This window comes from Oncorhynchus nerka, linkage group LG11 (genome assembly GCF_034236695.1).
Source record: "Oncorhynchus nerka isolate Pitt River linkage group LG11, Oner_Uvic_2.0, whole genome shotgun sequence".
In the NCBI taxonomy this organism is placed as follows: domain Eukaryota; kingdom Metazoa; phylum Chordata; class Actinopteri; order Salmoniformes; family Salmonidae; genus Oncorhynchus; species Oncorhynchus nerka.
In genome coordinates this window covers 67,597,022-67,613,719 of record NC_088406.1, presented here as the reverse complement: position 1 = coordinate 67,613,719, position 16,698 = coordinate 67,597,022, and the positions used below count along the sequence as shown (strand labels likewise).

Genomic DNA, 16,698 nt, shown 5'->3' with positions numbered 1-16,698 from the left:
TAGGCCTATAGCAAATGCAGCACATGGCATCCATTTTTCACATGTAAATAGCCATTTTCAGTAGCTCTCAGCATTCCATTCCATGAGCGCAACATTTATTTTTCAACTCGAATCAATGAACCCAATCAGTCCTCCATGACACAAAATCATAAACAACATAGTAGGGCTTGCTAATAAATCCTTAGTTGAGGTTATGCTCAGGTAAAACAATTTGGCTAATCTATACTTCCATATTTCCAAGTCCTATCCTTCAAGATCAAGGGGTATAACATTTATTGGAATGACTGGAATTTTGATAGATTTTGGTTTTTAAATGTAAAGATACTATTTAATCGTATTTATTATATGTAGTATAAAGCGATAGGTTAGAAGAAGCCTACATAACCAACCCATAAAGTAAAAGGTAACTATATATGGCCAGCTATGTAAACTTTAACATTGATTTATCCTGCAATTGGTAGCATACATTTTTGTCTTCTTCTAATGCCTCTTAAGGGGAAAGTAATTTAAAAGTAACTGAATATAATTAGATTACACTACTGATTTGGGTAATCAAAAAGTTAGTTACCTGTCAAATTGTAATCAATAATGTAACGGATTACATTTAGAAAGTAACCTACCCAACCCTGTACGGCACAATTTTTGCTGAAAAAAATTTAAAATGCGATGGAAACCTATTTAACTTGTATTTTCATTCAGTACATGGGAATTGGAACTGTAAAATGTATTTTCATGTGAACTACATCGTCACACACAGCCTTTTATCCTCAAAAAGTCAGTTTGATCAAAACACATCACTGGTGAGAAAATGCATACTGTTTTATGCAGATATTAGAATATTCACATTAAAATCTGTCGCAAATTGGATGGAAACCTAGCTACTGACCTAAAAGGAAAGGATGGCTAGATCCTATCAGTGGTAAGGACAGAAACCTATAGGTTTCATATCAAAAAGACAACATGATTTTCATTTGCTGACAGATTTGATCACCTATTTTTTTTTACATAAAGGAACAGATGAAGCCAGGTTGTCTGTCAAAACATTGGTTATTAAATTATTGCATCTGAGGCTCTCCTTTTCAGCTAGCCAGTACCTCACCTAAATAGGTGTGCATTTCTTTCACCTCCAGACCACCTGATTATGTAAAATAATAATACAAAAAATAGGAACATTATGTTGTTATGAATAGAACACAGGCTAAACCAAACTCAAGAGTGGGAAATGTAGTGTTACACTTTAATGCCAGCACCTCAAACAACAAGTCATGTGAGCATACCCAGATGTTCAACTGAGGGACTTAGTAATCCAAAAAACTCTTACTGTACCCCAAGACGCTATACATGATAACCATAATATGTCAGCTAAAGAATGGTTCCCAGATATCCCTTGTGTACATCTCAAGCCACACTGTTACGATTTCTCCCCAGTGTGGACACTCCTATGTCTGATAAGGCTACTCAGGAAGGAGAAGCTCTTCACTTGAAGGGCCTTGGTGAGAACGGTCTGGTGCCTCTTCACATAGTTTGCTTCAGTGAAGCAGTTCCCAAATGTGGGGAAGGCGTACAGCTTGTCAGCGTCCGTCCTAATGCTCATCCCCTCACGTTGTGACACAATGACACTAGAGCAGGGGATCTTAAAACTTTTTCAGCTTGGGGCGCAAATTAGAAATTCTGTGTTTTCCTGGGACCCAAGCTTAGGAAAATATGCAACTATACATACATACATATCGGTACATTTAACTGCCTTTATGCCTAACAAACATGCAATATATACATAAACAAATAATGAAATACCCATAAATATCTTTTCATGTTTATTTTTCCCCATTTCAAAACACTCTTACATACCTGTCTAGGTTGGAACTGTTGCTGTTAAATACAATAAATGATTTCATTCGGAACAGGAATAAAAGGATTGATCACATCACACAGATGTATAACAGAACACACACACACAGGCTTTTTGAACGTGCAACCCTAAGTAACAGTACAGATAAATGTCAGGCCTACTGTACATCTTACTGTAGAAATGATTGTTGACAGAACGTCTAGGTTGGAACTGTTGCTGTTTAAAATACTTATTTTTCTATTCTGAACTGGAATAAACTGATTGATCACATCACACAGATGTAGACCAGAAAACACCTACATACACAGTCATAATGAGAGGTGTGTGTGGCTGGTTGAAATTTTCAACAAGTAGGTCTATTCTGGACTCAGTTTTTCACAGTGCAACACTGAACTCATGCTCAGCATTGACACTGTTTCTTTACTTGAGAACCCTGACTTGCATAGGTATGTGGTGCCAAACTGGATCAGAACATCTACTGCTTTCTCAGTCAGGTAGGAGACCGCTTAATGCTGCAGATGAGCAACCCAGAACTGTGTGAGTGTTTGCCTCATAAAGAATCTTGCTTCAATCAATTATTACTTGTATTTTAACAGCAACAGTTCCAATCTAGACTTGTTTAACAATAATGTCTACAGTAAAATGTACTGTATGCCTGATGATTTTTAATCTTCATCTGTACTGTTTCTTAGGGTTGCACGCTCAGTAGTTAGTTAGCTTGCTTTGGCTAACGTTAACTATTAATGTAAACTCACTCACTTTTGTACATCACCTTGGTCCGTACAATTGACCTTATTTTAGCGGCCCAAAATTGTAATACTTCCAGATCAACTGTAATGTCAATACCATTGTAAAGCACAATTTCTCCCCTTTCCAACAGAATCAATTACATGACCCCCACTCTGCCCGTTTCTGCATAATTCAAGCAGGCAATGAGCCCCGGTCGGGTCTTTTTTTAAATGGCGGGTGGGGAAGCGAAACTAATGCGTGAAAAGTAGAGATGTGTGGGAAAATAGATTTTTTTCACTCGATCTGTCCAACTTATCGCCTCTAAAATGTAAATAAAACACTATAAATACTATATAATGTGTCATTACATACCTATTTGAAGGTTTGTGTCGAATTTGAATCAGGTTTTTAGGGCGGTGCTAAAGTGATCTTAGAAATAAACAGCGGCTTTGAGAATGATGATCGCTTGCAGTGATGATGCAATAAATGACTAGGTATCCCCCCCTTACCCCCGTCACTGTCCAATTCTTGTTTTAAAATGATGAGGGAAGTGCTACACCTGGTGGAGAGAGATTGTAAGACAGAAAGTTGCTTTATGCGTGCTGTACGTTACGACATGACACGTCACGATGTAACGGAGGGTGTTTTTTTCAACTTCTCTCCAATACTATAGAGCTATTACCATGTCGATCAACGCTTGAAAAGAAATTCACAACCCCGATTTTGAAGTCAACACAGTCCCATTAGCCTCGTTTGAATGTTGTGGTTGCGCACATTTCTACGGAGTGGGGTGAGTTTACGTTAGCTGTGTAACGTAACAAGGCCAGAGGATTTTTTTGAAAGAGAAACTCACATCTACTATGAGAGATAGTACTCCCTTATTTATGCATAAATGAAATGACAGCAATGCCTTGCTAGTTGACTTACTTTTCCACTTTCGAAGCACTGTTTCCTGAAGCATTCTGCCCTGTTCTGAAAGAACTCCCTGGGTTTACCGTCATGTTGTGCCTGGATGTTTGGTCAGTACGTGTCATTCTATTAATTTGTTTGTTTTGAGAAACTCATTACTATGCACTTCCCCACACAAAACATATTGTGGGCGCTCCTCGTTATTTCTCAAAGTTTGTGTGAAAGAGACAAAAAGTCATTACTGTATTTGCGTTTCATGACGATTGAGCTCAGTCAGAACTTGTGAGTTCTAGCATGAGTCCATTTCATGACAGCGGTGAGTGATGGCGACTGGGAATAACAAGTCAGTGGCTTGAAGGACAGCGCTGCAGCGTGTGGGTCGCGGAGGGATCTTCAACAAAACTGCAGAAAAAGGATCGGTAAACTGCGAAGCACATGGGCATCTCCCTCTACCTCTCATACTCGCGCAGCTACCAAACTGAGAGATCGCTGCTAAGTAGAGAGCGCAGTTGCACTTGGCCAAATAAATTCCAGTAGTTAATTAAATAATTATACATTTATGTTGCGACCCCTACTTTAAGAAATAGAAGCAAGTCTTTCAGCTACCTCTAGCCATTGTTTGGGTGTTGTTGGGATTGTGTGCTGTGTTATAGGCTAGGTACCTCTTGTGGTGAACACCCACCCTGACCTTGCCTGTATTGGTGGGGTAACCATGGAGGTAACTGAGGCAGGCCTTTTTATTTTGCCTTTATTTAACTAGGAACAAAGAACAAATTCTTATTTTCAATGACGGCCTAGGAACAGTGGGTTAACTGCATTGTTCAGGGGCAGAATGACAGATTTTTACCTTGTCAGCTTGGGGATTTGATCTTGCAACCTTTCGGACACTAGTCCAACACTCTAACCACTAGGCTACCTGCCGCCTAGACCTTCTATGAAACCATTCCCTAGGCATTTAAACAGGAGAACAGCAAGATGACAGCAATCTGTAGTTCATTGGGAGAGGACATCAGTTCTGTATGTGAATCCATGATAACAACGGCAGAGAAATCATATCTCGAAGGACAATCAAGACAATATGTTCAACACCCTGGCCATCCTACATTCTAAGCTAGATGCCCTCAATCTCACAAATTATCAAGGAACCTACCAGGTACAACCCTAAATCCGTAAACATGGGCACCCTCACAGAGATCATTCTGACCAACCTGCTCTCTAAATACACCTCTGCTATCTTCAACCAGGATCTCAGTGATCACTGCCTGCGTCCATAATTGGTCCGCGGTCAAACGACCACCCCTCATCACTGTCAAACGCTCCCTAAAACACTTCAGCGAGCAGGCCTTTCTAATCGACCTGGCCCGAGTATCCTGGAAGGATATTGACCTCATTCCGTCAGTAGAGGATGTCTGGTTGCTCTTTAAAAGTGTTTTCCTCATCATATTAAATAAGCATGCCCCATTCAAAAAAATTGGAGAACTAAGAACAGATATAGCCCTTGGTTCACTCCAGACTTGACTGCCTTTGACCAGCACAAAAACATCTTGTGATGTACTGCATTAGCATCGAATAGCCCCCGCGATATGCAACTTTTCAGGGAAGTTAGGAACCAATATACACAGGCAGTTTGAAAAAGCAAAGGCTAGCTTTTTCAAACAGAAATTTGCATCCTGTAGCAGGATGTAACTCCAAAAAGTTCTGGGACACTAAAGTCCATGGACAATAAGAGCACCTCCCAGCTTCCCACTGCACTGAGGCTAGGAAACACTGTCACCACCGATAAATCTACGATAATTGGGAATTTCAAGAAGCATTTTTCTACGGCTGGCCATGCTTTCCACCTAGCTACCCCTAACGCGGCCAACAACTCTGCACCCCCACAGCAACTTGCCCAAGCCTCCCCACTTCTCCTTCACCCAAATCCAGATAGCTGATGTTCTGAAAGAGATGCAAAATCTGGACCCCTACAAATCAGCTGGGCTAGACGTTCTGGACCCTATCTTTCTAAAATGATCCACCACAATTGTTTCAACCCCTATTACTAGCCTGTTCAACCTCTCTTTCGTATCGTCTGAGATCCCCAAAAATTGGAAAGCTGCCGCCGTCATCCCCCTTTTCAAAGGGGGAGACACTCTAGACCCAAACTGTTATAAACCTATTTCCATCCTGCCCTGCCTTTCTAAAATCTTTGAAAGCCAAGTTAATAAACAGATCACAAACCATTTTGAATCCTACCATACCTTCTCCACTATGCAATCTGGTTTCCGAGCTGGTCATGGGTGCACCTCAGCCACGCTCAAGGTCCTAAAAGATATCATAACCGCCATTGATAAAAGTCTGTACTGTGCAGCCATCTTCATCGACCTGGCCAAGGCTTTCGACTCTGTCAATCAACGCATTCTTATCGGCAGACTCAATAGCCTTGGTTTCGCAAATGACTGCCTCGCCTGGTTCACCAACTACTTCTCTGATAGAGTTCAGTGTGTCAAATCGGAGGGCCTGTTGTCCGGACCTATGGCAGTCTCTATGGGGGTGCCACAGGGTTCAATTCTCAGGCTGACTCTTTTCTCTGTACACATTAATGATGTCGCTCTTGCTGCTGGTGAGTCTCTGATCCACCTCTATGCAGGCGACACCATTCTGTATACATCTGGCCCTTCTTTGGACACTGTTAACAACCCTCCAGACGAACTTCAATGCCATACAACTCTCCTTCCGTGGCCTCAAATTGCTCTTAAATACAAGTCAAACTAAATGCATGCTCTTCAACCGATCGCTGCCTGCACCTGCCCGCCCGTCCAACATCACTACTCTGGACGGTTCTGACTTAGAATATGTGGACAACTACAAATATATAGGTGTCTGGTTAGACTGTAAACTCTCCTTCCAGACTCACATCAAACATCTCCAATCCAAAGTTAAATCTAGAATTGGCTTCCTATTTCGCAAACAAAGCATCCTTCACTCATGCTGCCAAACATACCCTTGTAAAACTGACCTTTCTACCGATCCTCTACTTTGGCGATGTCATTTACAAAATAGCCTCCAATACCCTACTGAATCTATATGGATTCAGTCTATCACAGTGCCATCTGTTTTGTCACCAAAGCCCCATATACTACCCACCACTGCGACCTGTACGCTCTCGTTGCCTGGCCCTCGCTTCATACTCGTCGCCAAACCCACTGGCTCCACGTCATCTACGGTAAAGTCCCCCCTTATCTCAGCTTGCTTGTCACCATAGCAGCACCCACCTGTAGCATGCGCTCCAGCACGTATATCTCTCTGGTCACCCTCAAAACCAATTCTCCCTTTGGCCGCCTCTCCTTCCAGTTCTCTGCTGCCAATGACTGGAACGAGCTACAAAAATCTATGAAACTGGAAACACTTATCTCCCTCACTAGCCTCCCTCACTAGCTTTAAGCACCAGCTGTCAGAGCAGCTCACAGATTACTGCACCTGTACATAGCCCATCTATAATTTAGCCCAAACAACTACCTCTCCCCCTACTGTATTTATTTATTTTGCTAATTTGCACCCCATTATTTCTCTCTACTTTTCACATTCTTCCACTGCAAATCTACCATTCCAGTGTTTTACTTGCTATATTGTATTTACTTCGCCACCATGGCCTTTTTTTGCCCTTACCTCCTATAACTCACTTCATTTGCTCACATTGTATATCGACTTATTTTTCTACTGTATTATTAACTGTATGTTTGTTTTACTCCATGTATAACTCTGTGTTGTATGTGTCGAACTGCTTTGCTTTATCTTGGCCAGGTCGCAATTGTAAATGAGAACTTGTTCTCAACTTGCCTACCTGGTCAAATAAAGGTGAAAAAATAAAAAAATACAAATCTGCATTCATATTCTGATGCATCCTGTCTTGAAAAAAAATTAAGTACTGAATGGAGGTAATGAAATAGGTATTTGTGAACATCATTATAGCTTACACAGTACAAACACAATACATAACAGACCTTTTCGGCGTTTTACAGTATATGCTTTATACACCGAGTGTAGAAACATTTAAGAACTAGGCTTGGGAGGTAAACCGTGTATACTGGGGTATTTGGAAACAGCCACAGAATGGTTTACCAATACCGTATTAACTATTTATTTGCAGTTTTTAAATACATTTTTATATTTGTAGCTACTTAAACCTCTATGGGATCGGTGTCCCTAAACCGGGACGGTTGTTGCTCAATATGCGATAATGTGACTAGAAAACATTGTATACAACAACCAACTTTCCGGGACATGTCTTATATGGGCAAGCTTAAATTCTTGTTAATCTTACTGCAGTGTCCAATTTACAGTAGCTATTACAGAAATACACAACAAAACACATCACGGGTTTGGTGGTTTGATACATTCACCTCGAAAGTAAAAAAAAAAAAAAAAAAAGTAGTTACATTCAGTAAACTTAATCTGATTTGTCATCCTGAGGGTTCCAGAGATAAAGTGTAGTGTAGTTTTGTTAGAAAAAATACATGTCTATATTCAAATGTAGAAACTGTGTTCTACAGTTTGACCCCACTGCTGTCTCTGGCTTCACCCCCCCAGTCTGAAGCTTTTGCACACACTGCTGCCATCTTGTGGACAACATCTAAATTACACAGAATCCTAACTCAACAACTCTTGCATTCCCGAAAATATGACGGAACATGTTTTTGTTTGTTTGTATGATCTTTTACCAGATCTAATGTGTTATATTCTCCTACATTAATTTCACATTTCCTCAAACGTCAAAGTGTTTCTTATTAAATGGTATCAAGAATATGCATATCCTTGCTTCAGGTCCTGAACAGGCAGTTAGATTTGGGTATCTCATTTTAGGCGAAAATGTAAAAAAACGGGTCTGATCCTATTAAGCATGTACCTGCTGTCAACTTGTGCAATACGTCAGGAGATAAAGCATATAGCGTTCTTCATTAGACATCATTTTACATTATGAAGCTTACCGCAGTTCCCCAAAACAGTTGGTTTGCAAATAGCACAACGGGAGAAAGCGAGAGCAGGTGAGTCCAGCTGTGTAGACAGGGGTCGCGTTCTATATTGAAAGTCAGTGTTTTTTGACTTCAATAGAGTGATCAGGGATGTGCAACTATAGTTTTCCTTCACAATAAATACATTCGGGAGAAAATAGCTTCATTTTCATCAGATGACAACAGAAGTGCAAAGCTATTTGACTGGCAGCCACACAAATAAATTAACTTAGAATGAAAAAGCAAGGTATTTTTTTTTGCAAAAGCGATGTATGGCCATAGTCTTTCTAATGTTTATCACAGAAAGAATGTAGCCAGCGACATTTCCTAATGTTTTGCTTAAAGTCAATCTTGCATTTGACAGAGATTTTACAATAAGCATTTTAGATCTGCGTTTACATCTGCGTTTACAAAATGCAGCAACACAATTTGCCTAAGCTTAACTTGCTAGTTATCGAAGTAAGTGGCTGAATTAATAAAGGTGACGGGCATCTTTCTCTTCTCCACTCTCTTCCTTGTCATCTTCAGAACCATTTTGGGAAACCGGGCCCTGGCATTTACAAAATTACACTGATTGGCTCAAGAGGGCGCTATAGCAATCAACTGAAGTTCTAAAGTTTGAACAAGCATCTCTCCTGTCTAGACATGTTTACTGTTGCTGTGAAGCCCATCATGGTGGATATACACTGTGTACAAAACATTAGTGTACTTTCCATGACCGACTGACCAGGTGAATTCAGGTGAAAGCTAAGATCCCTTATTGATGTCCCTTGTTAAATCTACTTAAAAATCAGTGTAGAAAAAGGGGAGGAGACAGGTTAAAGAATGATTTTTAAGCCTCGAGACAACTGAGACATGGATTGTGTATGTGTGCCATGTAGAGGGTGAATGGGCAAGACAAAAAAATGTTAAGTGCCTTTGAACGGGGTATGGTAGTAGGTGCAAGGCACACCGTGTGTCAAAAACTGCAACGTTGCTGGGTTTTTCTCGCTCAACAATTTACATGTGTATCAAGAATGGTCCAACACCCAAAGGACATCCAGCCAACTTGACACAACTGTGGTAAGCAAGTCAACATTGGCCAGCATGCGGTGGAACGCTTTCGAAACCTCAATATTAGGAAGGTGTTCCACACAATGTCTGGATGCAATATTTTACCCAGGAATATTCAACATTGAAATCTGTTATTCTAAATGCGTATGTGGATATATTCTGCTTACAAGAATGAAAATGTATATTTGTCTTTAAATCAGGGTTTGATCTAAATGTCAGAAGCTATCGCGTGGAATGGTTACTTTCTATGTTATAGAGTGGAATGGTTTATCTGCTGGTGCATCCTGAGGTAGCTCCTCTCTGAGGACCTCTTCCCACAGTGCATACTGGCAAACGGCCTCTCTCCCATGTGGACCCTCTGGTGCCTCTTCAGGTCACCAGTCTGGGTGAAACGCATGTGACACTGGCTACAGCTGAAGGGTTTCTCCCCTGTGTGGACGCGCTGGTGTCTCTTCAGGTCACCAGCCTGGGCGAAGCGCATGTGACACTGGCTACAGTTAAAGGGTTTCTCCCCTGTGTGGACCATATGGTGCCTCTTCAGATTGCCAGCCTTGGCGAAGTGCATGTGACACTGGGTACAGCTGAAGGATTTCTCCCCTGTATGGACCCTCTGGTGGATCTCCACCTTCTGGGGGCAGCTGAAGCCTTTGTTACAGAACATGCAGAGGAACCGTTCTTCTTTACTATTGTCTGATGTTGCTTCCCTTTCCTGAGCCTGCGCTCTAGCCCTGTCGTTTGAGTTCAATTCCTGATCGAAAAGGACGTGGCCGTGTGAATCGAAAGGTGCCATCGATGTGGACACTGGGTGTAAAGGGGAGTGGGTCGCAACATTTAGATTTGTCTGTAAGCTTTCCCTGTAGTCTAAGAAGTCACTGGTGTTGCCCTGCGAGTGACCTTCTCCTAAGTGAGTCTGGTCTGCATTCCATGTCAGAGGAGGGTCACCCTCCACTTTCACAGTGACCTCATCTATGACCAGATCCTCCCCTTTCTTATCTAGGCACCCTTCAGAGTATACACTACTACTGTACCGGTTCCAGTCCCCTCTCATTGGATTAGTCTGTGTATCCAAAACCAATGGCATGTCACCAGGTATCATCTCTGTCTCCGTAACATATGAACAGGACGGGTCATTCTGAGTCTGTAACACGTCACATGAGTCCTGGAGGGGCAGAACCGTCCTCAGGCTCATGTTACCATAAAGTAAATACTCTGAGCGAGCAGGAGGAGAGTCAAGTTGTCCCAGCCCCGTTAAAGTCTCGGTGTCGGTCTCTGACTTGAGGACGGCGTTCGGCATTCCACTGACCTCCGTGATTCTGCATCGGGTCCTGGGCTGCACTGGGAGGGTGGCGGGGTCCTCCATGGCTACAGGGGGCGCGCCAGCTGCTCCAGTAGGAATGTTTCTGCTGTGCCGTGGGTCCTCCTCTCCTTCAGAACTCTCAAGCTTGACCAGAGACAATCCTCCAGGACCTGCAGCCTCTGTATCTGCATCCTGACACAAGAAGAAAGGAGGTTATTACCGGTACATGAGTTTAATTGGATAACAACGTAGTAAGGAAGTCTCACAAGCTCCTCTGGCAGATAAATGAGGATGTACATGTAAGCAAGTGAATAGCTGAGTGGAGCCTTTCTGAAATAAACTGGCCACATTTGATGTACTGTAATTTTGATGTAATACTGTTACACTAACCTCTATCATGATAACGTGCTGGATTGAGGTTCTACTCCCCTCATCAACAGTGATTGGTTGGTCATCTCTCCATGTATTGTGTCCCGCTGGCTTCACAAAGCTCCTGTGGCCTCCAGTGAGATTTCCTTCACCTGAGAGTGATTGGGGGAAAAGAGGTGGTTAGGTTAGCTACTATAAATGCTTTATTGTACACTATTGATACTGCCTAGAATTGGCAAGGATGTAAGGTAACACAATATTCAATAATAAAAAATGCATTGTAAAATTAATGCATTCTTTACAAGTTAAGGTAGCAAACCATTTTTTAAAAATCATATTACTCCAGTGCTAGCCTCTCTACACTGGCTTCCTGTTAAGGCAAGGGCTGATTTCAAGGTTTTACTGCTAACCTACAAAGCATTACATGGGCTTGCTCCTACCTATCTTTCCGATTTGGTCCTGCCGTACATACCTACACGTACGCTATGGTCACAAGACGCAGGCCTCCTTACTCTCCCTAGAATTTCTAAGCTAACAGCTGGAAGCAGGGCTTTCTCCTATAGAGCTAAATTTTTATTGAATGGTCTGCCTACCCATGTGAAAGACGCAGATTCTGTCTCAACCTTAAAGTCTTTATTGAAGACTTGTCTCTTCAGTAGGTCCCATGATTGAGTGTAGTCTGTCCCAGGAGTGTGAAGGTGAACGGAAAGGAACTGGAGGAACGAACTGCCCTTGCTGTCTCTGCCTGGCCGGTTCCCCTCTCTCCACTGGGATTCTCTGCCTCTAACCCTATTACAGGGGCTGAGTCACTGGCTTACTGGTGCCTAGGAGGGGTGCGTCACTTGAGTTGGTTGAGTCACTGATGTTGTCTTCCTGTACGGGTTGGAACCCCCCCCCCCTTGGCGGAGATCTTTGTGGGCTATACTCGGCCTTGTCTCAGGATGGTAAGTTGGTGGTTGAAGATATCCCTCTAGTGGTGTGGGGGCTGTGCTTTGGCAAAGTGGCTGGGGTTATATCCTCCCTGTTTGGCCCTGTCCGGGCGTATCATCGGATGGGGCCACAGTGTCTCCTGACCCCTCCTGTCTCAACCTCCAGTATTTATGCTACAGTAGTTTGTGTCTGGGGCTAGGGTGTCTGTTATATCTGGAGTATTTCTCCTGTCTTATCCCGTGTCCTGTGTAAATTTAAGTATGCTCTCTCTAAATCTCTCTCTCTCTTCCTTTCTTTCTCAGAGGACATGAGCCCTAGGACCATGTCTCAGGACTACCCGTCCTGATGACTCCTTGCTGTCCCCTGTCCATGCTGCTGCTCCAGTTTCAACTGTTCTGCATGCGGCTATGGAACCCTGACCTGTTCACCGCATGTGCTACCTGTCCCAGACCTGCTGTTTTCAACTCTCTAGGGACAGCAGGAGCGGTAGAGTTACTCTGGATGATCGGCTATGAAAAGCCAACTGACATTTACTCCTGAGGTGCTGACCTGTTCCACCCTCGACAAACACTGTGATTATTATTATTTGACCCTGCTGGTCATCTATGACCATTTGAACATTGTGGCCATGTTCTATTATAATCGCTACCCAGCACAGCCAGAAGGGACACCCCTCATAGCCTGGTTCCTCTAGGTTTCTTCATAGGTTCTGGCCTTTCTAGGGAGTTCTTCCTAGCCACTGTACTTCTACACCAGCATTGCTTGCCATTTGGGGTTTTAGGCTGGGTTTCTGTACAGCACTTTGAGATATCAGCTGATGCAAGAAGGGCTTTATAAATACATTTGATTGATAGCGTTAGATACTATCTACATTTACGAAAAACTTAGCCTAACTTAACATGGCTACCGGTAGGTAACGTTCAAAGACACAGCTCACAATATATATATATTTTTTTGATTAACTCCAAATCCTTGCTGTCATCTCTGCAGACCATGACTAACGTCCGATAACCCAAATGACGTATTGAGTGGCACCTTTCGAAAACCCCACATCTCCTTATACGGTTCCTTTCGAAACCACCACCTTTCCTGAGAGATGCACTGCACTGGGATATTGATTTGCATATAGGTAGGTGGCAGCATGGAGACTCAAAGGGATGACCTCTCTGAGCGATGATGTCGCAGCTGGACCGCTCACACACAACTGAACACATGTGCAGGAGGCGACAAGCATATATTTACAGCCTTGGCCTTCTGCTAAATGTACCTCTTGCCATTCCTCTGTATCGGTCGAGGATCTTGACACTACTGGGACGACTGGCGAGGACGCGCTCCCGTGCCATCTTCAGTTCCAGAAGCTGTAGTTTCCTCCGCAATGTCCTGTTTTCTTTCTGACTTTGAGTTATTTCCAAACGAAACACTGCATAGTCGTCGTCTACGAGTTTACAGACCTCTGCCACGGCTGCATTCGCTAGCACCTCCATGATGGAGGCTATTTGAGTGTGAAAAACCATACAGTTATCTAACGTTAGTATCTAGCTAGCGTTACCTAAATAACATCTATTGAAAACGTATTGTCTCCAATGCGAATTAAATACTACACGTGGTAAGTGTGTGATATTGTGCAGTTAAATGAGTCATATTGAGTTCCAGGGTGTTAATAAATCCCCAAACAACAACGCTAACCTGGAAACTGTACTTGTCACTGTTTACTTTTTTTGTGTGTGGTTTTCCGGCAGACTAGACGCTGTGTTACTGCCTTTCACAGGTCGGAGTGTGAATCGCACATTTTGTTCACAAAAAAATAAGCTATTGGCTGACATTTATTTTTTATGCCGGTTTGATCGCGGCAGTAATAGTAATAATAGTAATGTCTGCAGTTTTCGGTTTGGCTATTTGTTTCAAGTGTATTAGTCTATAAATATGTTTGCCAAAATTCGTCATACATACAATAATTATTCATTTCGGTTGCCTATCCTGACGAAGTTTGTCCTATAAAGTATTTGACCCTCCCCTAACCCGGACGAATTGAACGCCGTCCTATGGGACTCCCGATCAAGGCCAAGTTGTGATACACCCTGGGATCAAATCCAGGTCTGTAGTGATGCAGTGCCTTTAGCCGCTGCGCCACTCAAGGAACACATGCACGGTGGGGCAAAAAAGTATTTAGTCAGCCACCAATTGTGCAAGTTCTCCCACTTAAAAAGATGAGAGGCCTGTAATTTTCATCATATGTACACTTCAACTATGACAGACAATGAGAAGAAAAAAATCCAGAAAATCACATAGTAGGATTTTTAATGAATTTATTTGCAAAGGCCATTTTCTGCATTTTCCACCCCCTTCTAATTTCCTTAATTTTGTGGCTAAGGCTTTCGAAGCTTCTGATAAATGATGTCAATTAGCCTATCAGAAGCTTCTAAAGCCATGACATAATTTTATTGAATTTTCCAAGCTGTTTAAAGGCACAGTCAACTTAGTGTATGTAAACTTCTGAACCACTGGAATTGTGATAGATTATTTCACTTATAATTCACTCTGTCTGTAAACAATTGTTGGGAAAATTACTTGTCATGCACAAAGTAGATGTCCTAACCGACTTGCCAAAATAATAGTTTAACAAGAAATTTGTGGAGTGATTGAAAAACAAGTTTTAATGACTCCAACCTAAGTATGTAAACTTCCGACTTCAACTGTATATATACACACACGGACATGTACATGATGAACTCATATACATTGTAAATATGAAAATAGAATACAGTATTTCAGAAAGTGACCTACCGCTTGCATGTCAATCGACTGGGAAGCATTAACGTTTGCCATCTCCACCTATCTGTAAGCATGACCAATGGCATAGCACCTTATTGATTTGTGAATTCAACCAACCAATAGGAATACCTAAACATCAAATACATATTTCTGCCATGTCATGTGGAAACATAACTAACCCTGTTACACAGGCCACTCGGTAACATTCAATGTCTTCTTAGTAAGCAACTCCAGTGTTTTAGGTTATTATCCTGATGAAAGGTATATTAATCTCCCAGTGTCTGGTGGAAAGCAGACAACCAGGTTTTCCACTCAGATTTTGCCTGTGCTTAACTCCCCAGTCCTTACAATTATAAGCATACCTATAACATGATGCAGCCACCACTTGAAAATATTGAGTGGTACTCATTAATGTCTTCTATTGGATTTGCCCCAAACATAACACTTTGTATTCAGGACAAAAAGTTAATTGCTTTGTCACTTTTTTTTCTCAGTATTACTTTATTGCAAACAGGATGCATGTTTTGGAATATTTTTATTCTGTACATGCTTCTTTCTTTTCACACTGTCAATTAGGTTAGTATTGTGGAGTAACTACAATGTTTTCGCCCATCACAGCCATTAAACTCTTAACTGTTTTAAAGTCACAATTAGCCTCATGGGGAAATCCGTGAGCGGTTTCCTTCCTCTCCGGCAACTGAGTTAGAAAGGATGCCTGTATCTTTGTAGTGACTGGGTGTATTGATACACCATCCAAAGTGTAATTAATAACTTGACCATGCACAAAACGATATTCAATGTCTGCTTTTCTTTCCCATCTACCAATAGGTGCCCTTCTTTGCAAGACATTTGAAAACCTCACTAGTCTTTGTGGTTGAATCTGTGTTTGAAATTCACTGCTCGACTGAGGGACCTTACAGATAATTGTAGGTGTGGGATACAGAGGTAAGGTAGTCTTCACACTACATACGCATACCGACCACACACACACACACACACCACATGTGGCTGCCACTCTGTTCTTTATTCTTAATCTTATCTAGTCTGATGCCTAGTCACTTTACCCTGTCTTTATGTACACATCTCATGTAAAATGGGGAGGGTTTGGCCATCATTGTAAAGAAGAATTTGTTCTTTAACTGACTTGCCTAGTTAAATAAAGGTTAAATAAAACAAAACATTGTACCCCTGCACATTGATCTGGTTCCCTCTGTTATAGCTTCACTCTTGTGTATTTTATTCACCGTGTTACTATTTTTATAAAAAATAATGTACCTGTATCGTTGGGAAGGGCTCATAAGCAAGCATTTCACGGCATTTCAAGTCTACACCTGTTATATTCGGCGCATGTGACAAAGAAAATGTTATTTGATTTAGAAGGACAACGGTGTTGCAATTGTGGTGGGGATCATGATCCCGAGTTCCTGGAGTGCCCTGTAAGGGTGAAGGAGATTGACTGCTAACTTTTGACACCTCAATCAAATTTCCTATGTGATTTAAAGAGGTGAGAAAACAAGCGACGCTTACAAAGATATTGTAGTGGATGCACCACAGCCTGTAGTACAATTTTGCTGCCAGGTGGCGTTCATTGCCAGTTCAAAACTGTACGGCTCATGTGTCAAAGAAACTGGACATTATTGTGGCTGCAGCAGAAAAGTAGTTTGGACTTCTGATCATTTTGAGCCTGTGTAGGGGTCAGATCTGTTTTACTTTTAACAGAAAAGTAGTTTGATTTAGTTCATTTATTTTGGTCGTTTGTATGAATATATCCTGTTTCCATCCCACACAGTAGGTGGCGA

General features: G+C 42.0%; 1 protein-coding gene across 1 annotated transcript; it reads right to left on the bottom strand.

The window, feature by feature from the left end:
• Nucleotides 1-1,216: 1,216 nt before the first annotated feature.
• Nucleotides 1,217-14,098, bottom strand: LOC115137401 (zinc finger protein 12-like). Its single transcript, XM_029673715.2, has 3 exons — nt 13,395-14,098; nt 11,219-11,349; nt 1,217-11,020 (listed from the first exon to the last, which is right to left on the bottom strand). The coding sequence occupies exons 1-3, from the start codon at nt 13,639-13,641 to the stop codon at nt 9,782-9,784; spliced, it is 1,617 nt and encodes a 538-aa protein (XP_029529575.2). The 5' UTR covers nt 13,642-14,098; the 3' UTR covers nt 1,217-9,781.
• Nucleotides 14,099-16,698: the final 2,600 nt, after the last annotated feature.